General features: G+C 46.5%; 1 protein-coding gene and 1 long non-coding RNA gene across 3 annotated transcripts in view; one reads left to right on the top strand and one right to left on the bottom strand.

Moving 5' to 3' along the window:
* The window catches only part of TTC21B (tetratricopeptide repeat domain 21B), a 418,459-nt gene that overhangs the window by 4,045 nt on the left and 390,535 nt on the right, over positions 1–23,879 (bottom strand). The window contains exons 28-29 of one of the 2 annotated variants that reach the window (XM_063933597.1): positions 21,924–21,991; positions 392–500 (exon numbers count right to left, since the gene is read on the bottom strand). In XM_063933597.1, the coding sequence (XP_063789667.1) occupies positions 414–500; positions 21,924–21,991 (155 nt within the window). In that variant the 3' untranslated portion in view covers positions 392–413. The remainder of the gene's footprint in view (positions 1–391; positions 501–21,923; positions 21,992–23,879) is intronic. The other variant, XM_063933598.1, reaches the window with a different exon arrangement.
* LOC134944759 (uncharacterized) overlaps positions 1–23,879 on the top strand; it is a 97,314-nt gene that overhangs the window by 7,096 nt on the left and 66,339 nt on the right. The window lies entirely within an intron of this gene.

Here is a 23,879-nt window from a genome sequence, read left to right as displayed (position 1 = left end):
CATGAAACACACACTCACTCTCTTCTCTCTCTACTAGCTTCTAATCTACATTGAGCTTCATAACATAATGATGCTACATAGCAAATCCTGCACTTACAGGTGAAAGAACTGCTCTGCAGAATAGCCACAACACACAATCTCCCCCAACAAGTCTGTTACATGACTTACAAAACAGTTTAGAAAAATAAAATTGAAACACAGGCAAGCTTAGTAATAATATATGTCTCCCTGTGTAAGCTTATTCTCTTTGATTAAAAGCTGAAGCCATCATTAGTATTCTGAGAAGGTAAGACATTCCTTTCATCTTTAGTATGGTGACTGCTGGAGGAATGCTGTTTTCATACTGCAAAAACGTGATTTTTGGTTTCTCAAAAAATCCCCCTTTCCTTACAGTCCCTGTGACTCGGCTTCAGCTATACTTTTGCCTGCTTTTTCACATTTAATAACAATCCAGGTGGCGTAGATTTATGTCTGAGCAGCCAATAAATGAGAAGCTGCAGCTGCAAAGTAAAAAAATAAACAGAAAGTTTCACGAAGTTCTGTCCTTAGGTTCGTCATGTTACTACCTTATTACAGACTACAGTACCCGCCTGAGCCTGTGACAATGGATTGCTTTCCTACCATCTTACTGCAGTGGATCTACTCTATACCCGCTATCTGCATACTTTCCCTGTCCTGCTAACATCAAAGGCCCAACTTAAAAATAAGATTTTACTTACCGGTAAATCTATTTCTCGTAGTCCGTAGTGGATGCTGGGGACTCCGTAAGGACCATGGGGAATAGACGGGCTCCGCAGGAGACAGGGCACTTTAAGAAAGAATTAGGAATACTGGTGTGCACTGGCTCCTCACTCTATGTCCCTCCTCCAGACCTCAGTTAAGGAAACTGTGCCCGGAAGAGCTGACAGTACAAGGAAAGGATTTTGGAATCCAGGGTAAGACTCATACCAGCCACACCAATCACACCGTATAACTCGTGATAAACTTACCCAGTTAACAGTATGAACAACAACAGAGCATCAGATAACCCTGATGCAACCATAACATAACCCTTATTTAAGCAATAACTATATACAAGTATTGCAGAAGAAGTCCGCACTTGGGACGGGCGCCCAGCATCCACTACGGACTACGAGAAATAGATTTACCGGTAAGTAAAATCTTATTTTCTCTAACGTCCTAGTGGATGCTGGGGACTCCGTAAGGACCATGGGGATTATACCAAAGCTCCCAAACGGGCGGGAGAGTGCGGATGACTCTGCAGCACCGAATGAGCAAACACAAGGTCCTCCTCAGCCAGGGTATCAAACTTGTAGAACTTTGCAAAAATAGGATTTTGGTACTTACCAGGTAAATCCTTTTCTTTGAATCCATAGGGGGCACTGGAGTACTCTAGGGATATGGACGGTTTCACAGGAACTAGGCACTGATAAGTTAAAATTTGAGACTACTTCTCCCCTCCATATCCCCGAGTACCTCAGTGTTTTTTTACTGAGCCGAATAGGAGCTATAGAGGTTAATGGAGAATTACATATAACAAACGGACAACAATAAAGTTGACACATAACGTTACTGACAACTATCAGTTGACACCAACCCAATAAACTTGCTAATTTGAACCAGTTGGTGAGAGTGTGTTACCATAAGATCCCTGAACTTACCACAAGCCAGGAAAACTGCTCTGGGTGGGCGTCCAGTGCCCCCTATGGATTCAAAGAAAAGGATTTACCTGGTAAGTACCAAAATCCTATTTTCTTTTTCATCCACTAGGGGTCACTGGAGTACTCTAGGGACGTACCAAAGTTTCCCCCCTGGGCGGGAGAGCTGTTTGGCACCTGTAACACTAGACGGCCAAAGCTAGATGCTGATGCCGCAAAAGTATCAAACTTGTAAAAGCGCACAAACATGTGCACTGAATACCATGTAGCCGCACTGCAAAAGCTGTGTCGTAGAATTCCACGACAAGCTGCCCATGACATTCCCGGAGAACATGTGGAATGAGCTGTTACTGATGTAGGCGGCTTTAACCTAGCATGAAGGTAAGCCTGACGTATGGTCAGTTTTATCCATCTGGATAAGGTCTGCTTAGAAGGTGGCCAACCCATCTTGGCCGCATCATAGAGGATAACAACGTATCCGTCTTAGGAACTGTAGACGTTCGGAATACATAAACGCGTAATGCGCGTACCCCAACCAAAATTCCAGAATCTCCTGTTAACACAGGAACTACTATTGGATGATTGATGTGAAAAGAGGACCCTACTTTTGGTAGGAAAGCGGAATTCGTCCAAAGTTCCGCTCTGTCATTATGAAACACTAAATACGGTGGCTTGCAAGACAAGGCACCCAAATCTGAAACCCGCCCTGCCGAAGCTAAGGCTAGGAGAGAAATTGTTTCCCAAGTGAGAAATTTAATATACACTTGTTGTAAGGGTTCGAAATAAAAAGACTATAAGCAATCTAAACCAGATTCAAGTCCCATGGCGCAGTAAGTGGAGTGAAATGGAGGCTGTACTTTGAGGACACCCTGCATAAAGGTGTGTACCGACGGCAATAGAGCCAATCTTCTTTGAAAATAAATTGACAACGCAGATATCTGCACCTTTAGTGTGGATAAACGCCGACCTCCATCTAACCCCATCTGTAGACATAACAAAAAAGATGTCGGAACTTCCGAACTTTACACCAACCTATATAGGCACACCAAATTCTGTAATAATGAGCTGCCGTAACTGGCTACTAGCATGTAACATGGTTGGTATAACCTATTCTGGAATGCCCTCTCTTTTTAAGAGGGCTGTCTCAACAGCCACTCCGTCAACGCCGCCGCGCTAAATTGGAGAAAAAGAACGGACCCTGTTGTAACAGGTCCGGACGCAGTGGGAGCGGCCAAGGAACGTCCGCGAGTAGACCGTGAAGATCCGAAACCAAGCTCTCCTAGGCCAATGAGGCGCCACTAGTATGACTGTGGCGGACTCTCTTTTGATCCGTTTTAGCAACAGAGGGAGCAGCGGAAAACGGTGGAACAGATACACGAGACTGTATGGCCACGTGATTGTGAGAGCATCCACCGCCACTGCCTTTGGATCTCTCGTTCTGGATGCGTACTGGGGCGTTTGATATTTGTGGCGAGATGCCATCCGGTCCACTTGCGGGTAACCCCACCTCTGGACCAACATGTGAAAAACTTCTGGATTTAATGCACATCCTGGATAAAAAATCCCGACAGCTGAGATAATCCGCCTCCCAGTTGTCCACTCCCGGAATGAATACTGCCGACCAAATCACCTCGGCCCAATTGAGGATTCGAGCTACTTCCCGCATGGCCATGCGGCTTTTCATTCCTCCTTGTTTGTTGATGTATGTGACCGCCGTCGCGTTGTCTGACTGCACCTGAACAGCCTGAGCCTGCAGCATGTGCACTGCTTGTTGTAGCGCATTGTAAATTGCCCGGAGTTCCAGGACATTTATAGACAGCAATCTTTCGTGATCCACCCAGAGACCCTGGAGCTGAAAATTTTGAACTACAGCTCTCCAACCTCTGAGACTCGCGTCCGCCGTGAGAATTATCCAATTCCAGGCGCCGAACCGTTTCCCTGCGGTTAGATTCTGTACGTTGAGCCACCAGAGTAGCGACACTCTGGCCTTTGGAGACAACCTCACCCTGCGGTGAATCTGCAGAAGCGAGCCCGACCATTGTGCGAGCACATCCAGTTAAAAAGGACGTGAGTGAAGTCTTCCGAACTGAAGCGCTTCGAAAGCCGCCACCATTGTGTCTAATAGGCGAATGCACAAATGAACCGAGACTGTGCGTGGCTTAAGCACTAATTGTACCAGATGACGAATGACCTGTACTTCTGTTCGGGTAGGTACATTTTTTGATTTACCGTATCGAGAATCATACCTAGGAATTGAAGTAGATGAGACGGAATCATTCAGGAATTCACGTAGACAATGGTAGGAAAACAGATTCCCCCCCCCCCCCACCTGGTCTGTGATCTATTCTCGACTGGAACGTAGCCAAAGTGGACGTTGTGTGCCACTAGCGAAGCTGAAACGCAAGAACCAACTGCCAACGTCACAGAAGCTGTAGGCAGCAAGAAGTGTAAGGTGGTCTTTATTTAGGGCAAACCTGAACTGGAGTGCCCTGCCACTACAGCCTTGTTACCTCAAACCCTTACCAAAGCAGGGCGAAGCAACAGCCGTACTGCTGTGTAGGGTACACTCCGATAGGTAGTTAAACGCCCAATAATTGCAATTGTCTCTCATTGGAAATTGTTCAGCCTTCGCTGAGAACCTAACGTACTGGCCTGGTGCTATGAGGGCTGGCGGCGAATCGACCGCAACAATTTAGCTGAAAACAGTAAAAAAAAATGTATTTTTTTTTCCCCTCAGGCAGTACATGCGCCCGCATTTCCCCCCAAAGAGGACCGGTAAGGGTCTGTCTGTGCAGTCGTATTTGTCCGACACACTGTGTGACCGACTCTGCAGCGAAGCTGCTTGTTTGATTATGCATTAGACTTAGTGATCATGTACCCCGACCAGTAAGTACACCACGGAAGTAATCTGTGTATAAACCTGCATTACCGTGCATGTGGTCACCAGCAATAGTGAATCTTCCTGTAGAGACATGCTGTCAAAAACAATTAATAAATTAATAAATTAAATTCCTAACAACCCCCCGATCCCCCAGAGGCTGAGTATTGTAGGGCAGCAACCTCCTGCAAAGAACCAGGAAGTAATGTTAAAAATGGTGTCCTACCATGTTTTCTTTTCTTTTTTTTTTTTTTATTTATTATTATTTTTTTTTTATATATATATTACACCTGTTAAACCAGGATCTGAACCAGTGTCCATGTAATCACAAAGTTCACTGTGGGCGGGAAGCCTAACCACTTGGCTATAGAGCCACCTGTAAAAATAATAAGCAAAGCTGCTGTTTAAACATCAACTCTGGTGATGAAATGGTTGCTGTAGTGACTTGCAATCCAGATGGAACCTGAACCCACAATCCCTGGTTTAGAAGGGCAGAGTCCTATCCATTAGGCCACTGGGGATCTGGGGAGGTGAGGCCTGAACTCACAATGTTTCAGTGCGCAACAGATACTGTTTAATAAGCACTGTGTGCCGACCAACTGCGTCACTGTAGTCTTGCTTATTGAAAAATTGATTTTTAATGTCAGCATATTATATATATATATATATATATATATATACACACACACACACACACACACACATACACATAACAATGTATATTCACACATACTCACACATATATATTATATACCCATATACATATATCCAGATATATCCTGATTCAGAGGTATAATAATTTTAAGAAGTCTGAAAACTAAATGTGACCACTCACAGGCCCCACACATACTCACACATACACATATATATTATATACCCATATACATATATCCAGATATATCCTGATTCAGAGGTATAATAATTTTAAGAAGTCTGAAAACTAAATGTGACCCCCCCCACCTGGTCTGTGATCTATTCTCGTCTGGAACGTAGCCAAAGTGGACGTTGTGTGCCACTAGCGAAGCTGAAACGCAAGAACCAACTGCCAACGTCACAGAAGCTGTAGGCAGCAAGAAGTGTAAGGTGGTCTTTATTTAGGGCAAACCTGAACTGGAGTGCCCTGCCACTACAGCCTTGTTACCTCAAACCCTTACCAAAGCAGGGCGAAGCAACAGCCGTACTGCTGTGTAGGGTACACTCCGATAGGTAGTTAAACGCCCAATAATTGCAATTGTCTCTCATTGGAAATTGTTCAGCCTTCGCTGAGAACCTAATGTACTGGCCTGGTGCTATGAGGGCTGGCGGCGAATCGACCGCAACAATTTAGCTGAAAACAGTAAAAAAAAATGTATTTTTTTTTCCCCTCAGGCAGTACATGCGCCCGCATTTCCCCCCAAAGAGGACCGGTAAGGGTCTGTCTGTGCAGTCGTATTTGTCCGACACACTGTGTGACCGACTCTGCAGCGAAGCTGCTTGTTTGATTATGCATTAGACTTAGTGATCATGTACCCCGACCAGTAAGTACACCACGGAAGTAATCTGTGTATAAACCTGCATTACCGTGCATGTGGTCACCAGCAATAGTGAATCTTCCTGTAGAGACATGCTGTCAAAAACAATTAATAAATTAATAAATTAAATTCCTAACAACCCCCCGATCCCCCAGAGGCTGAGTATTGTAGGGCAGCAACCTCCTGCAAAGAACCAGGAAGTAATGTTAAAAATGGTGTCCTACCATGTTTTCTTTTCTTTTTTTTTTTTTTTTTTTTTATATATATATTACACCTGTTAAACCAGGATCTGAACCAGTGTCCATATAATCACAAAGTTCACTGTGGGCGGGAAGCCTAACCACTTGGCTATAGAGCCACCTGTAAAAATAATAAGCAAAGCTGCTGTTTAAACATCAACTCTGGTGATGAAATGGTTGCTGTAGTGACTTGCAATCCAGATGGAACCTGAACCCACAATCCCTGGTTTAGAAGGGCAGAGTCCTATCCATTAGGCCACTGGGGATCTGGGGAGGTGAGGCCTGAACTCACAAGGGCCCTCATTCCGAGTTGATCGCTCGCAAGGCGAATGTAGCAGAGTTACACACGCTAAGCCGCCGCCTACTGGGAGTGAATCTTAGCTTCTTAAATGTGCGACCGATGTATGCGCAATATTGCGATCACAAACGAGTTAGCAGTTTTTGAGTAGCTTCAGACTTACTCTGCCTGTGCGATCAGTTCAGTGCTTTTCGTTCCTGGCTGACGTCATAAACACACCCAGCGTTCGCCCAGGCACACCCACCGTTTCCCCGGCCACTCCTGCGTTTTTTCCGGAAACGGTAGCGTTTTCAGCCACACGCCCCTAAAACGCCGTGCATCCGCCCAGTAACACCCATTTCCTGTCAATCACAATGCGAACGTCGGAGCGATGAAAAAGCCGTGAGTAAACTTACTTTCTTCATAGCAAAGTTACTTGGCGCAGTCGCAGTGCGAACATTGCGCATGCGCACTAAGAGAATTCTCACTGCGATGCGATGAAAAACTCCGAGCGAACAACTCGGAATGAGGGCCAATGTTTGCAGTGCGCAACAGATACTGTTTAATAAGCACTATGTGCCGACCAACTGCGTCACTGTAGTCTTGCTTATTGAAAAATTGATTTTTAATGTCAGCATATTATATATATATATATATATATATATATATATACACACACACACACACATACACATATACATAACAATATATATTCACACATACTCACACATATATATTATATACCCATATACATATATCCAGATATATCCTGATTCAGAGGTATAATAATTTTAAGAAGTCTGAAAACTAAATGTGACCACTCACAGGCCCCACACATACTCACACATACACATATATATTATATACCCATATACATATATCCAGATATATCCTGATTCAGAGGTATAATAATTTTAAGAAGTCTGAAAACTAAATGTGACCCCCCCCACCTGGTCTGTGATCTATTCTCGTCTGGAACGTAGCCAAAGTGGACGTTGTGTGCCACTAGCGAAGCTGAAACGCAAGAACCAACTGCCAACGTCACAGAAGCTGTAGGCAGCAAGAAGTGTAAGGTGGTCTTTATTTAGGGCAAACCTGAACTGGAGTGCCCTGCCACTACAGCCTTGTTACCTCAAACCCTTACCAAAGCAGGGCGAAGCAACAGCCGTACTGCTGTGTAGGGTACACTCCGATAGGTAGTTAAACGCCCAATAATTGCAATTGTCTCTCATTGGAAATTGTTCAGCCTTCGCTGAGAACCTAATGTACTGGCCTGGTGCTATGAGGGCTGGCGGCGAATCGACCGCAACAATTTAGCTGAAAACAGTAAAAAAAAATGTATTTTTTTTTCCCCTCAGGCAGTACATGCGCCCGCATTTCCCCCCAAAGAGGACCGGTAAGGGTCTGTCTGTGCAGTCGTATTTGTCCGACACACTGTGTGACCGACTCTGCAGCGAAGCTGCTTGTTTGATTATGCATTAGACTTAGTGATCATGTACCCCGACCAGTAAGTACACCACGGAAGTAATCTGTGTATAAACCTGCATTACCGTGCATGTGGTCACCAGCAATAGTGAATCTTCCTGTAGAGACATGCTGTCAAAAACAATTAATAAATTAATAAATTAAATTCCTAACAACCCCCCGATCCCCCAGAGGCTGAGTATTGTAGGGCAGCAACCTCCTGCAAAGAACCAGGAAGTAATGTTAAAAATGGTGTCCTACCATGTTTTTTTTTTTTTTTATTATTATTATTTTTTTATATATATATTACACCTGTTAAACCAGGATCTGAACCAGTGTCCATGTAATCACAAAGTTCACTGTGGGCGGGAAGCCGAACCACTTGGCTATAGAGCCACCTGTAAAAATAATAAGCAAAGCTGCTGTTTAAACATCAACTCTGGTGATGAAATGGTTGCTGTAGTGACTTGCAATCCAGATGGAACCTGAACCCACAATCCCTGGTTTAGAAGGGCAGAGTCCTATCCATTAGGCCACTGGGGATCTGGGGAGGTGAGGCCTGAACTCACAATGTTTGCAGTGCGCAACAGATACTGTTTAATAAGCACTGTGTGCCGACCAACTGCGTCACTGTAGTCTTGCTTATTGAAAAATTGATTTTTAATGTCAGCATATTATATATAATAAGAATTTACTTACCGATAATTCTATTTCTCGGAGTCCGTAGTGGATGCTGGGGTTCCTGAAAGGACCATGGGGAATAGCGGCTCCGCAGGAGACAGGGCACAAAAAGTAAAGCTTTAGGATCAGGTGGTGTGCACTGGCTCCTCCCCCTATGACCCTCCTCCAAGCCTCAGTTAGGATACTGTGCCCGGACGAGCGTACACAATAAGGAAGGATTTATGAATCCCGGGTAAGACTCATACCAGCCACACCAATCACACTGTACAACCTGTGATCTGAACCCAGTTAACAGTATGATAACAGCGGAGCCTCTGAAAAGATGGCTCACAACAAATAATAACCCGATTTTTGTAACTATGTACAAGTAATGCAGATAATCCGCACTTGGGATGGGCGCCCAGCATCCACTACGGACTCCGAGAAATAGAATTATCGGTAAGTAAATTCTTATTTTCTCTATCGTCCTAGTGGATGCTGGGGTTCCTGAAAGGACCATGGGGATTATACCAAAGCTCCCAAACGGGCGGGAGAGTGCGGATGACTCTGCAGCACCGAATGAGAGAACTCCAGGTCCTCCTTAGCCAGGGTATCAAATTTGTAGGATTTTACAAACGTGTTTGCCCCTGACTAAATAGCCGCTCGGCAAAGTTGTAAAGCCGAGACTCCTCGGGCAGCCGCCCAAGATGAGCCCACCTTCCTTGTGGAAAGGGCATTTACATATTTTGGCTGTGGCAGGCCTGCCACAGAATGTGCAAGCTGAATTGTATTACACATCCAACTAGCAAAAGTCTGCTTAGAAGCAAGAGCACCCAGTTTGTTGGGTGCATACAGGATAACAGCAAGTCAGTTTTCCTGACTCCAGCCGTCCTGGAACCTATATTTTCAGGGCCCTGACCACATCTAGCAACTTGGAGTCCTCCAAGTCCCTAGTAGGCGCAAGACACCACAATAAGCTGGTTCAGGTGAAACACTGACACCACCTTAGGGAGAGAACTGGGGACGAGTCCGCAGCTCTGCCCTGTCCGAATGGACAAACAGATATGGGCTTTTTTGAGAAAAAAACCACCAATTTGACACTCGCCTGGTCCAGGCCAGGTCCAAGAGCATGTTCACTTTTCATGTGAGATGCTTCAAATCCACAGATTTGACTGGTTTTAAACCAATGTGTTTTGAGGAATCCCAGAACTACGTTGAGATCCCACAGTGCCACTGGAGGCACAAAAGGGGGTTGTATATGCAATACTCCCTTGACAAACTTCTGGACTTCAGGAGCTGAAGCCAATTCTTTCTGGAAGAAAAATCGACAGGGCCGAAATTTGAACCTTAATGGACCCCAATTTGAGGCCCATAGACACTCCTGTTTGCAGGAAATGCAGGAATCGACCGAGTTGAAATTTCTTCGTGGGGCCTTCCTGGCCTCACACCACGCAACATATTTTCGCCACATGTGGTGATAATGTTGTGCGGTCACCTCCTTTCTGGCTTTGACCAGGGTAGGAATGACCTCTTCCTGAATGCCTTTTCCCTTAGGATCCGGCGTTCCACCGCCATGCCGTCAAACGCAGCTGCGGTAAGTCTTGGAACAGACATGGTACTTGCTGAAACAAGTCCCTTCTTAGCGGCAGAGGCCATAAGTCCTCTGTGAGCATCTCTTGAAGTTCCGGGTACCAAGTCCTTCTTGGCCAATCCGGAGCCATGAGTATAGTTCTTACTCCTCTACGTCTTATAATTCTCAGTACCTTAGGTATGAAAAGCAGAGGATGGAACACATACACCGACTGGTACACCCACGGTGTTACCAGAACGTCCACAGCTATTGCCTGAGGGTCTCTTAACCTGGCGCAATACCTGTCCCGTTTTTTGTTCAGACGGGACGCCATCATGTCCACCTTTGGTAATTCCCAACGGTTTACAATCATGTGGAAAACTTCCCCATGAAGTTCCCACTCTGCCGGGCGGAGGTCGTGCCTACTGAGGAAGTCTGCTTCCCAGTTTCCATTCCCGGAATGAAACACTGCTGACAGTGCTATCACATGATTTTCCGCCCAGCGAAAAGTCCTTGCAGTTTTTGCCACTGCCCTCCTGCTTCTTGTGCCGCCCTGTCTATTTACGTGGGCGACTGCCGTGATGTTTTATCCCACTGGATCAATACCGGCTGACCTTGAAGCAGAGGTCTTGCTAAGCTTAGAGCATTATAAATTTACCCTTAGCTATATTTATGTGGAGAAAAGTCTCCAGACTTGATCACACTCCCTGGAAATTTTTTCCTTGTGTGACTGCTCCCCAGCCTCTCGGGCTGGCCTCCGTGGTCACCAACATCCAAAACAGAATGCCGAATCTGCGGCCCTCTAGAAGATGAGCACTCTGTAACCACCACAGGAGAGACACCCTTGATATAGGGTTATCCGCTGATGCATCTGAAGATGCGATCCGGACCATTTGTCCAGCAGATCCCACTGAAAAGTTCTTGCATGAAATCTGCCGACTGGAATTGCTTCGAAGGAAGTCACCATTTTTTTACCATGGCCCTTGTGCAATGATGCACTGATTTTAGGAGGTTCCTGACTAGCTCGGATAACTCCCTGGCTTTCTCTTCCGGGAGAAACACCTTTTTCTGGACTGTGTCCAGAATCATCCCTAAGCACAGGAGACTTGTTGTCGGGATCAGCTGCGATTTTGGAATATTTAGAATCCACCCCTGCTGTTGTAACAGTATCCGAGATAGTGCTACTCCGACCTCCAACTGTTCCCTGGACTTTGCCCTTATCAGGAGATCGTCCAAGTAAGGGATAATTAAGACGCCTTTTCTTCGAAGAAGAACCATCATTTCGGCCATTACCTTGGTAAAGACCCGGGGTGCCGTGGACACTCCAAACGGCAGCGTCTGAAACTGATAGCGACAGTTCTGTACCACGAACCTGAGGTACCCTTAGTGATAAGGGCAAATTTGGGACATGGAGGTAAGCATCCCTGATGTCTCGGGACACCATATAGTCCCCTTCTTCCCGGTTCGTTATCACTGCTCTGAGTGACTCCATCTTGATTTGAACCTTTGTAAGTGTTCAAATTTTTTTAGATTTAGAATAGGTCTCACCTAGCCTTCTGGCTTCAGTACCACAATATAGTGTGGAATAATACCCCTTTTCTTGTTGTAGGAGGGGTAATTTAATTATCACCTGCTGGGAATACAGCTCGTGAATTGTTTCCCATACTGCCTCCTTGTCGGAGGGAGACCTTGGTAAAGCAGACTTCAGGAGCCTGCGCAGGGGAAACGTCTCGACATTCCAATCTGTACCCCTGGGATACTACTTGTAGGATCCAGGGGTCCTGTACGGTCTCAGCGTCATGCTGAGAGCTTGTCAGAAGCGGTGGAACGCTTCTGTTCCTGGGAATGGGCTGCCTGCTGCAGTCTTCTTCCCTTTCCTCTATCCCTGGGCAGATATGACTCTTATAGGGACGAAAGGACTGAAGCTGAAAAGACGGTGTCTTTTTCTGCAGAGATGTGACTTAGGGTAAAAACGGTGGATTTTCCAGCAGTTGCCGTGGCCACCAGGTCCGATGGACCGACCCCAAATAACTCCTCTTCCTTTATACGGCAATACACCTTTGTGCCGTTTGGAATCTGCATCACCTGACCACTGTCGTGTCCATAAACATCTTCTGGCAGATATGGACATCGCACTTACTCTTGATGCCAGAGTGCAAATATCCCTCTGTGCATCTCGCATATATAGAAATGCATCCTTTAAATGCTCTATAGTCAATAAAATACTGTCCCTGTCAAGGGTATCAATATTTTTAGTCAGGGAATCCGACCAAGCCACCCCAGCTCTGCACATCCAGGCTGAGGCGATCGCTGGTCGCAGTATAACACCAGTATGTGTGTATATACTTTTTATGATATTTTCCAGCCTCCTGTCAGCTGGCTCCTTGAGGACGGCCCTATCTATAGACGGTACCGCCACTTGTTCTGATAAGCGTGTGAGCGCCTTATCCACCCTAAGGGGTGTTTCCCAACGCGCCCTAACTTCTGGCGGGAAAGGGTATACCGCCCATATTTTCTATCGGGGGGAACCCACGCATCATCACACACTTCATTTAATTTATCTGATTCAGGAAAAACTACGGTAGTTTTTTCACATCCCACATAATACCCTCTTTTGTGGTACTTGTAGTATCAGAAATATGTAACACCTCCTTCATTGCCCTTAACGTGTGGCCCTAATAAGGAATACGTTTGTTTATTCACCGTCGACACTGGATTCAGTGTCCCTGTCTGTGTCTGTGTCGACCGACTAAAGTAAACGGGCGTTTTAAAACCCCTGACAGTGTTTTTGAGACGTCTGGACCGGTACTAATTGTTTGTCGGCCGTCTCATGTCGTCAACCGACCTTGGCGCGTGTTGACATTATCACGTAATTCCCTAAATAAGCCATCCATTCCGGTGTCGACTCCCTAGAGAGTGACATCACCATTACAGCAATTGCTCCGCCTCCTCACCAACATCGTCCTCATACATGTCGACACACACGTACCGACACACAGCACACACACAGGGAATGCTCTGATAGAGGACAGGACCTACTAGCCCTTTGGAGAGACAGAGGGAGAGTTTGCCAGCACACACCAAAAACGCTATAATTATATAGGGACAACCTTATATAAGTGTTTTCCCTTATAGCATCTTTTTTATATATTTCTAACGCCAAATTAGTGCCCCCCCTCTCTGTTTTAACCCTGTTTCTGTAGTGCAGTGCAGGGGAGAGCCTGGGAGCCTTCCCTCCAGCCTTTCTGTGAGGGAAAATGGCGCTGTGTGCTGAGGAGATAGGCCCCGCCCCTTTTTCGGCGGCCTCGTCTCCCGCTCTTAACGGATTCTGGCAGGGGTTAAATATCTCCATATAGCCCCCGGAGGCTATATGTGAGGTATTTTTAGCCAAAAATAGGTTTTCATTGCCTCCCAGGGCGCCCCCCTCCCAGCGCCCTGCACCCTCAGTGACTGCCGTGTGAAGTGTGCTGAGAGGAAATGGCGCACAGCTGCAGTGCTGTGCGCTACCTTAAGAAGACTGAGGAGTCTTCATGTCGCCGATTCTGGACCTTCTTCTTGTTTCAGCATCTGCAAGGGGGCCGGCGGCGAGGCTCCGGTGACCATCCAGGCTGTACCTGTGATCGTCCCTCTGGAGCTAATGTCCAGTAGCCAAAGAAGCCAATCCATCCTGCACGCAGGTGAGTTCACTTCTTCTCCCCTAAGTCCCTCGTTGCAGTGATCCTGTTGCCAGCAGGACTCACTGTAAAATAAAAAACCTAAGCTAAACTTTTCTAAGCAGCTCTTTAGGAGAGCCACCTAGATTGCACCCTTCTCGGCCGGGCACAAAAATCTAACTGAGGCTTGGAGGAGGGTCATAGGGGGAGGAGCCAGTGCACACCACCTGATCCTAAAGCTTTACTTTTTGTGCCCTGTCTCCTGCGGAGCCGCTATTCCCCATGGTCCTTTCAGGAACCCCAGCATCCACTAGGACGATAGAGAAATATATATATATATACATACATACACACACACATACACATAACAATGTATATTCACACATACTCACACATACACATATATATTATATACCCATATACATATATCCAGATATATCCTGATTCAGAGGTATAATAATTTTAAGAAGTCTGAAAACTAAATGTGACCACTCACAGGCTTAAAAAAACCCTGAGATGTCTGCTGCTTAACCGCAGCTTAGTTAATGGGTCCCGTATCCAGTGTGGTGTGGCTGTAGATTTAAAAGTACCTACAGCACCTTGTATTCCCAGGTGGGTAACCAGGCCCAACACTGCTCAGCTTCCAAGATCAGATGAGATCGGGCGTATCCAATTGTGGTGTGGCTATGTGAATTAAGCAAAGCTGCTGCAGGTGAGCCTGAACTCACAATGCTTGCAGTGCTCCACAGATACTGTTTTATAATCACCATGTGCTGACCAATTGTATAACATATCTTACTTTACAACAGTGAACAAAGCCAGTATTTGGCTGACCACAGCCATGATTCAGATTTGCAGTCTTTGGGATAATATCATTATAAACAGTTATAAGAATAATAGTCTTTGCTGGTGTCTTACTCATTACAGACAATACAAAAAACAACTTGAGCGAGCAATATGCCTGATTCCAAATTCCCCTTAACACCCCTGCGCCTTCAATGGAGGAGAGATGTAATACAGGAAATTCTGGAAAAACAACAGGAAAAATGGTTAAATATGCAGACTTATAATTATGTAAGCAGATTTAATAAACATACTATGTTGCATTCAAACCTGCACATATATGAGCAGCATGTACCCTGTTTAACAAAGACTTAATAGCCTATTGTAATACATATGCAGCGCTGCTGTATTCCAGTAAACACACTTTCTTTTATCAACAAGAGTTGAATCATGAGATTTTATCCAGTGACCCTGACATTTCTGTGTGCAGGGAACATCACTGTGGCATCAAAGTTACTCACTAGGCTATGGAGCCTGCCTTTTACAAAAACTCTCATTTGTGTGCCCCCCCCCCCCCCCCCCCCCCCCCCCCCCCCTCCCCGTGCTCCGTGTATCGTTCTCTATACACGGAGCCGGGCTATGGTGGAGAGGGAGCCGGAAGCGGCATCGAGGGCCGGGGAGCGCGCTGCATAGAGCCGTGGAGCGGCCTGTGCATAAATCAACGTGGCCGGCGCGGCTCAGAGCAGCGGGGGACACAGCATAGACAGCGGCGCTGGAAACGGCGGCGGGCGGCTGAAGGCAGCGGCCGGCGCCACACACACACACACAGTATCCCACACAGCGGGGCGGCAGCGTAAGCTGACCGCCCCGTTCAACATACCTGGACCCTGTGGTGAGGGCTATGACGGGGCTTCTCTATAAGTTCCGTCCAGCCTTTACTGCAGGTTTTAGACCTGCCCGGGAGCTCTTTTTAGAGAGGTCCGACACCCACAGCTGCTTCAGCAGCTTCCACTATCCCGAACCCTCGCCTTTCTGGAAGGGGGGAAGGGATGTGGAACATTGAAAAATCAAAAATAAATCCAATAACTGTGGAGAAACTCCACAGGCCTAGTTTCTCGGTGAGCACCGAAAAAACACTGAGGTACTCGGGGATATGGAGGGGAGAAGTAGTCTCAAATTTTAACTTATTCAGTGCCTAGTTCCTGTGGAACCGTCCATATCCCTAGAGTACTCCAGTGACCCCTAGTGGATGAAAAAGAAAGTGTTTGAACCCGACCAAGTAGCTGCTCGGCAAAGCTGTAATGCCGAGACCCCTCGGGCAGCCGCCCAAGAAGAGCCCACCTTCCTTGTGGAATGGGCTTTTACTGATTTTGGAGGCGGCAATCCAGCCGCAGAATGAGCCTGCTGAATCGTGTTACAGATCCAGCGAGCAATAGTTTGCTTTGAAGCAGGAGCACCCAGCTTGTTGGATGCATACAGAATAAACAGCGACTCAGTTTTCCTGACTCCAGACGTTCTGGCTACATAAACCTTCAAAGCCCTGACTATATCTAGTAACTTGGCATCCTCCAAGTCACGAGTAGCCGCAGGCACCACAATAGGTTGGTTCAAATGAAAAGATGACACCACTTTTGGCAGAAATTGCGGACGAGTCCGTAATTCTGCCCTGTCCATATGGAAAACCAGATAGGGGCTTTTATGTGACAAAGCCGCCAATTCTGACACACGCCTAGCCGAAGCTAAGGCCAATAGCATGACCACCTTCCACGTGAGATATTTTAACTCCACGGTTTTAAATGGCTCAAACCAGTGTGATTTCAGGAAACTCAACACCACGTTAAGATCCCAAGGTGCCACTGGTGGCACAAAAGGGGGCTGAATATGCAGCACTCCCTTTACAAACGTCTGAACTTCAGGAAGAGAAGCCAGTTCCTTTTGAAAGAAAATGGATAGGGCTGAAATCTGGACCTTAATGGACCCTAATTTTAAGCCCAAAGTCACTCCCGACTGTAGGAAGTGAAGGAAACGGCCCAGCTGGAATTCCTCTGTAGGGGCATTCCTGGCCTCACACCAAGCAACATATTTTCGCCATATACGGTGATAATGTTTAGCCGTCACGTCCTTCCTAGCCTTTATTAGCGTAGGAATAACCTCATCCGGAATACCTTTTTCTGCTAGGATCCGGCGTTCAACCGCCATGCCGTCAAACGCAGCCACGGTAAGTCTTGGAACAGACAGGGCCCCTGTTGCAATAGATCCTGTCTGAGAGGCAGAGGCCATGGGTCCTCTGTGAGCATTTCTTGCAGTTCCGGATACCAAGTTTTCTTGGCCAATCCGGAACAATGAGTATTGTTCTCACTCCTCTTTTTCTTACGATTCTCAGCACCTTGGGTATGAGAGGAAGAGGAGGAAACACATAAACCGACTGGAACACCCACGGTATCACTAGTGCGTCCACAGCTATCGCCTGAGGGTCTCTTGACCTGGCGCAATACATTTGTAGCTTTTTGTTGAGGCGGGATGCCATCATGTCCACCTGTGGCCGTTCCCAACGACTTGTAATCTGTGTGAAGACTTCCTGATGAAGTCCCCACTCTCCCAGGTGGAGGTCGTGCCTGCTGAGGAAGTCTGCTTCCCAGTTGTCCACTCCCGGAATGAACACTGCTGACAGTGCTTTTACGTGATTCTCCGCCCAGCGAAGAATTCTGGTGGCTTCAGCCATCGCCAACCTGCTCCTTGTGCCGCCTTGGCGGTTTACATGAGCCACTGCGGTGATGTTGTCTGACTGAATCAGCACCGGTTGGTTGCGAAGCAGAGGCTCCACTTTACTTAGGGCGTTGTATATGGCCCTTAGTTCCAGGATATTGATGTGCAGACAAGTCTCCTGACTTGACCACAGACCCTGGAAATTTCTTCCCTGTGTGAATGCCCCCCACCCTCGGAGGCTTGCATCCGTGGTCACCAGGACCCAGTCCTGAATGCCGAACCTGCGACCCTCGAGAAGGTGAGCACTCTGCAGCCACCACAGAAGAGACACCCTGGCCCTGGGGGATAGGGTGATCAGCCGCTGCATCTGAAGATGCGATCCGGACCACTTGTCCAACAGATCCCACTGAAAGGTCCTCACATGGAACCTGCCGAAGGGAATGGCTTCGTATGACGCCACCATCTTTCCCAGGACTCGCGTGCATTGATGCACCGACACCTGTTTTGGTTTTAAAGAGGTCTCTGACCAGAGTCACGAGCTCCTGAGCCTTCTCCGCCGGGAGAAAAACCTTCTTCTGGTCTGTGTCCAGAATCATGCCCAGGAAGGGCAGACGCGTCGTAGGAATCAGCTGCGACTTTGGAATATTCAGAATCCAGCCGTGCTGTTGCAACACTTCCCGAGAGTGTGCTACGCTGATCAGCAACTGCTCTCTGGACCTCGCCTTTATGAGGAGATCGTCCAAGTATGGGATAATTGTGACTCCTTGCTTTCGCAGAAGCACCATCATTTCTGCCATTACCTTGGTAAATATTCTCGGTGCCGTGGACAGACCAAACGGCAACGTCTGGAATTGGTAATGACAGTCCTGTACCACAATCTGAGGTACTCCTGATGAGGTGGATAAATGGGGACATGCAGGTAAGCATCCTTTATGTCCAGAGACACCATAAAATCCCCCTCTTCCAGGCTTGCAATGACCGCTCTGAGCGATTCCATCTTGAACTTGAACCTTTTCAAGTAAATGTTCCGGGATTTTAAATTCAATATGGGTCTGACCAAACCGTCCGGTTTCGGTACCACAAACATTGTGGAATAGTAACCCCTTCCCTGTTGAAGGAGGGGAACCCTTACCACCACCTGCTGGAGATATAATTTGTGAATTGCCGCTAACACTATTTCCCGCTTTATGGGGGAAGCTGGCAGGGCCGATTTGAGGTAACGGTGCGGGGCATCACTTCGAATTCCAGCTTGTATCCCTGAAACACAATCTGTATAGCCCAGTGATCCACCCGTGAGCGAACCCACTGGTGGCTGAAATTTCGGAGACGCACCCCCACCGATCCTGGCTCCACCTGTGGAGCCCCAGCGTCATGCGGTGGATTTAGTGGAAGCCGGGGAGGACTTCTGTTCCTGGGAACTAGCTGTATTGTGCAGCTTCTTTCCTCTACCCCTGCCTCTGGCAAGAAAGGACGCACCTCGGACTTTCTTGCCTCTTTGTGAACGAAAGGACTGTATTTGGTAATATGGTGCTTTCTTAGGCTGTGAGGGGATATATGGCAAAAAATTTGACTTCCCAGCCGTAGCTGTGGAAACTAGGTCCGAGAGACCGTCCCCAAACAATTCCTCACCCTTATAAGGTAAAACCCTCCATGTGCCTTTTTGAGTCGGCATCACCTGTCCATTGCAGAGTCCACAGGACCCTTCTGGCAGAAATCGACATTGCATTTATTCTAGAGCCCAGTAGGCTAATGTCTCTCTGGGCATCTCTCATATATAGGACAGCGTCTTTTATATGCCCCAGGGTCAGTAATATAGTATCCTTGTCCAAGGTATCAAGTTCCTAAGATAAAGTATCTGTCCATGCTGCTACAGCACTACACATCCAGGCCGACGCAATTACCGGCCTTAGTATGGTACCTGAATGTGTATAAACGGACTTCAGGATACCTTCCTGCTTTCTATCCGCAGGATCTTTTAGGGTGGCCGTATCCTGTGACGGCAGGGCTACCTTCTTAGATAAGCGTGTCAAAGCTTTGTCTACCCTAGGGGAGGATTCCCAGTGTAACCTGTCCGCTGACGGGAAAGGATACGCCATAAGCAACCGTTTGGAAATCTGCATTTTTCTATCTGGAGATTCCCAAGCTTTTTCACATAACTCATGTGAAGGGGGAAAGGTCACCTCATGCCTTTTTTCCCCAAACATATAAACCCTCTGGTCAGGGACTGGGTTTTCCTCTGAGATGTGCAATACATCCTTCATTGCTATAATCATGTAGCGGATGGCTTTAGCCATTTTAGGCTACAACTTTGCATCATCGCCATCGACACTGGAGTCAGAATCCGTGTCGATATCTGTGTCAACAATTTGGGATAGTGGGCGCTTCTGAGACCCCTTACGGCCTCTGCGCTGTAGGATCAGGCATGGGTTGAGACCCTGACTGTCCCAAGGCTTCAGCTTTATCCAACCTTTTATGCAAGGAAGTAACATTATCATTTAAAACCTTCCACATATCCATCCAAACGGGTGTCGGCGCCGTCGGCGGCGATCCCACATTCATTTGTACCTGCTCTGCTTCCACATAGCCTTCCTCGTCAAACATGTCGACACAAGCGTACCGACACACCACACACACAGGGGATGCTCTATTTGAGGACAGAACCCCCACAAGGCCTTTTGGAGAGACAGAGAGAGTATGCCAGCACACACCCCAGCGCTATATGACCCAGGAATTACACAGTAACTTAGTGTTTACCCAGTAGCTGCTGTATATACTGATTTTGCGCTAAATTTATGTGCCCCCCCTCTCTTTTTACCCTCTTTCTACCGTGAATCTGCAGGGGAGAGCCTGGGGAGCTTCCTCTCAGCGGAGCTGTGGAGAGAAAATGGCGCTGGTGAGTGCTGAGGAAGAAGCCCCGACCCCTCAGCGGCGGGCTTCTGTCCCGCGATTTTGTGTAAAATAATGGCGGGGGCTCATGCATATATACAGTGCCCAACTGTATATATGCTGCTTTCTGCCAAGAGGTTCTCAATTGCTGCCCAGGGTGCCCCCCCCTGCACCCTACAGTGACCGGAGTGTATGGGTTTAATGTGGGAGCAATGGCGCACAGCTGCAGTGCTGTGCACTACCTCATATGAAGACTGGAGTCTTCTGCCGCCGCTTTTGACGTCTTCTTGCTTCTCACGCCGGCTTCTGGCTCTGCGAGGGGGACGGCGGCGCGGTTCCTGTGTTCGATCCCTCTGGAGCTAATGGTGTCCAGTAGCCTAAGAAGCATGACCTATCCGCAGTTAGTAGGGCTGCTTCTCTCCCCTCAGTCCCACGTAGCAGAGAGTCTGTTGCCAGCAGATCTCTCTGAAAATAAAAAATCCTAACAAAATACTTTCTATTTAGCAAGCTCAGGGGAGCTCACTAAGGTGCACCCAGCTCGTCCGGGCACAGATTCAAACTGAGGTCTAGAGGAGGGACATAGAGGGAGGAGCCAGTGCACACCAGTATCCAAATTCTTTCTTAAAGTGCCCTGTCTCCTGCGGAGCCCGTCTATTCCCCATGGTCCTTACGGAGTCCCCAGCATCCACTAGGACGTTAGAGAAATGTTTGTTACACCAGCCCAGCATTACTAGATTAGCATTGTGAAGGTAACGATTAGCATATAATTGCTTGGTTAGACATAGGGCAGGGATTTCTAACCTCCAGTTTCTTCCCTATCACTTGTAATTTGCTGCCATCCACTGGTCTGCAGTTTATTTCAGATGTTTTACGTTGCCGACAGCTGAATTTCAGTTCAGAGACGACACACATTGGTGACAGTCACCGAAATAAATGTAATGCAACAAAGTTCCTGTTTTATGCTGATTGTAAACGCAACAGTGCAAAATAAATGCATGGGATTAAAAAACAAACAGGAAATAGTCGTGTTGTTACCAGTTGTGTTACAGCATATGGCATGTTAATTTTTTTCAAGTTATATTTTGTCGGGGTAACTTAATAGCAATGCCTTAAATATATTTGGAACATTAAAAAATAAAAGTGTGAATAATAATTATACATATATTGGACATAGGGGGGTATTCTATTAAGTGCTGTTTTTTGGACCGGTCGAAAAAACTGCACTAATTTGAAACAGGGTATTCAATTGCGGGCATTTTCGTCCATTTTTTTTAAAATCCATTTTCGCTCACGCCATTTCACTTGTTTTTTTGTCAAATCGGCATGGGTGAAAATTGCACCAAAAAAATGGGAGAAAACCCCTGCAAATTCACCAAAACAGATGTATCAGCGGCAAATTCACCAATACACTTGGTTTTCACCATTGCCGGCCGAAAAAACGGTACGGGCAGTGAATAGGTCGAATGTAAATTTGACCTAAAAGCGGGCGAAAAGTGCATTTTTTTTCGACTGGTTGAAAATGGAAGCTTTTTAATAAATTTTACGATCACTCTTCAGTGATTAACAAATTTACTGTCCTGAATTATGCAGCACCTATCAGCAATGAGTTTGAAGGTTAATGGTTAAACATGCTCTTACCTTATGACACACATCAATTGCATCAACATATCTCTTGGCCTTCAGGTAGTTAAAAGCCAGTTTATACCCTGAAAATAAATAAATAAATAAATAAAGTATTCTGCAAATTAACATTGCAAATTAACATGGCACTTCTAGCTTAAGAGTAACGATTCATGTTTAGGTACAACCATTACTGTTTCCGATTTGGCATTAACCACTTAACTTATGATTTTTCCCTTTAAAAACGTTCATATATTTGTATATTTAAAAAAAATTATTTTTAATATAGTTAAAAATTTATTTTTACACATATTTAAATATTATAGAATGCAGAGCGAATTTCCTTGTCAAAAACTGGGGGACACAGCGGGGGCAGTGCGGTCTCATGTGATCTGACCATGCCAGTTAAGTGGTTTTAAAAAGATAATTTAGGTCTTGAAAACAGAGCCTCCACTGAATCATAGTGTTATCCTAAAGAAACAATGTATTTACTAGAGAGCATCCATGTAAGAACATAACTGATAGATTAATAGGCCCTACACACTGGGCGATAATACTCAAAGATATGAACGATCTCGTTCATTAATGAATGAGATCCCGTTCATATCTTTGAGTGTGGAGGCACCAGCGATGAACGATGCGCGGCCCCGCGCTCGTTCATCGCTGGTTCCCCGTCGCCTGTGCATGCAGGCCAATATGGATGATCTCGTCCATATTTGCCTGCACTTCTATGCAGCCGAGTGAAGTCCCTGTCACTGCCCCCCCGCCGCCGGGTCGCCCGTCGGCCATATCTGCCGTCGGGCAGCTCGGCGGTGGATCTATCAGTGTGTAGGGCCCTTAAGAAATAAATAAGACCATGCGATTCATCAGTTATATAACCATCCACAGCACCAACAGGTGGAAGGATCCAAATATAGGAACATTACCTAATACAAGTAAATAACTGGAATGTACTGGCTGCAGAGGGCAATACACTAAAATAGATCAAGTGCCATTTTTTTCCATTATAAGGAATACTACTACTACTACTACTAATAATACTGTTTATATTATGGGAGGTTGTCACAGCATGTAGAGCGATGTTTCATGGCTGCACTTCAACAAGCCATGTGCACAACTTGACTAATCAGAACAAACCTGAATCCACAGCAACACATTTCTCTTTAACAGTAGCTATATTATGGGGTATATTCAAGTGAAGTCGAAAGCTGCCGTCTGTTGAAAAGACTGCAGTTTTCGACTTTTTTAGGTCGGAAGGGGTTTCGACCTATTCAATCTAACCCCAAATGATTCGACAAGTCGAGGAACATAGGCGTGCACAGCTAATTTTAATAGGGGGTGCACCACAGGAGGGGCGTGTCTTGTACCACCTTTTGGGCATGTCTAGAACCCCCTATAAGCGTGTCTAGCACCGCCCAGGGACATGTCTAGCACTATTTTACATTCTCTCAGTAAAATCACATGGCTTAATCTAATTTCTCCCTAGTTCCTAATAATAAAGTAGATATAATACATCCCGGAGAAATAAAATGAAACACAATGGTGTGACCACTGGCTGGTACTGACTGTCTGCCACAGCATAACCCTGAGTCCTAGCTGAGGCTGCACCTTATCGCTGCTTACCCTTCCCCAACCAATCCCTGACCAAGTGGCAGAACTAGAGCGTGGTGGGCCTAGGTGCATAAGCATTCCCCTCTACCCCCTTCCCATCCCCACGGTAGCATCTAGATTCCCTTCGTGGAGAGGACCTTTACCATAATGCACTGAGTCAATGTCACCAACTATTTGGAATAGTAACCTATTGCGAGCAAAGCGAGACACAGGGCCCGAAGTGTGGCAAGCAAAGCAAGCCCGCAAAGGTACAATGCAGCATAAATAAAACAAAATGCTCTACCACAAAGGGAGATTTGAAAAAACATTAACATGCTGTAAGGGCAGAAGAGAAATTCCACCCTCAGCTGATGTCACATTCTG

This window comes from Pseudophryne corroboree, chromosome 7 (assembly GCF_028390025.1).
Source record: "Pseudophryne corroboree isolate aPseCor3 chromosome 7, aPseCor3.hap2, whole genome shotgun sequence".
Taxonomy (NCBI): domain Eukaryota; kingdom Metazoa; phylum Chordata; class Amphibia; order Anura; family Myobatrachidae; genus Pseudophryne; species Pseudophryne corroboree.
This window is presented reverse-complemented; position numbering and strand designations above follow the sequence as displayed.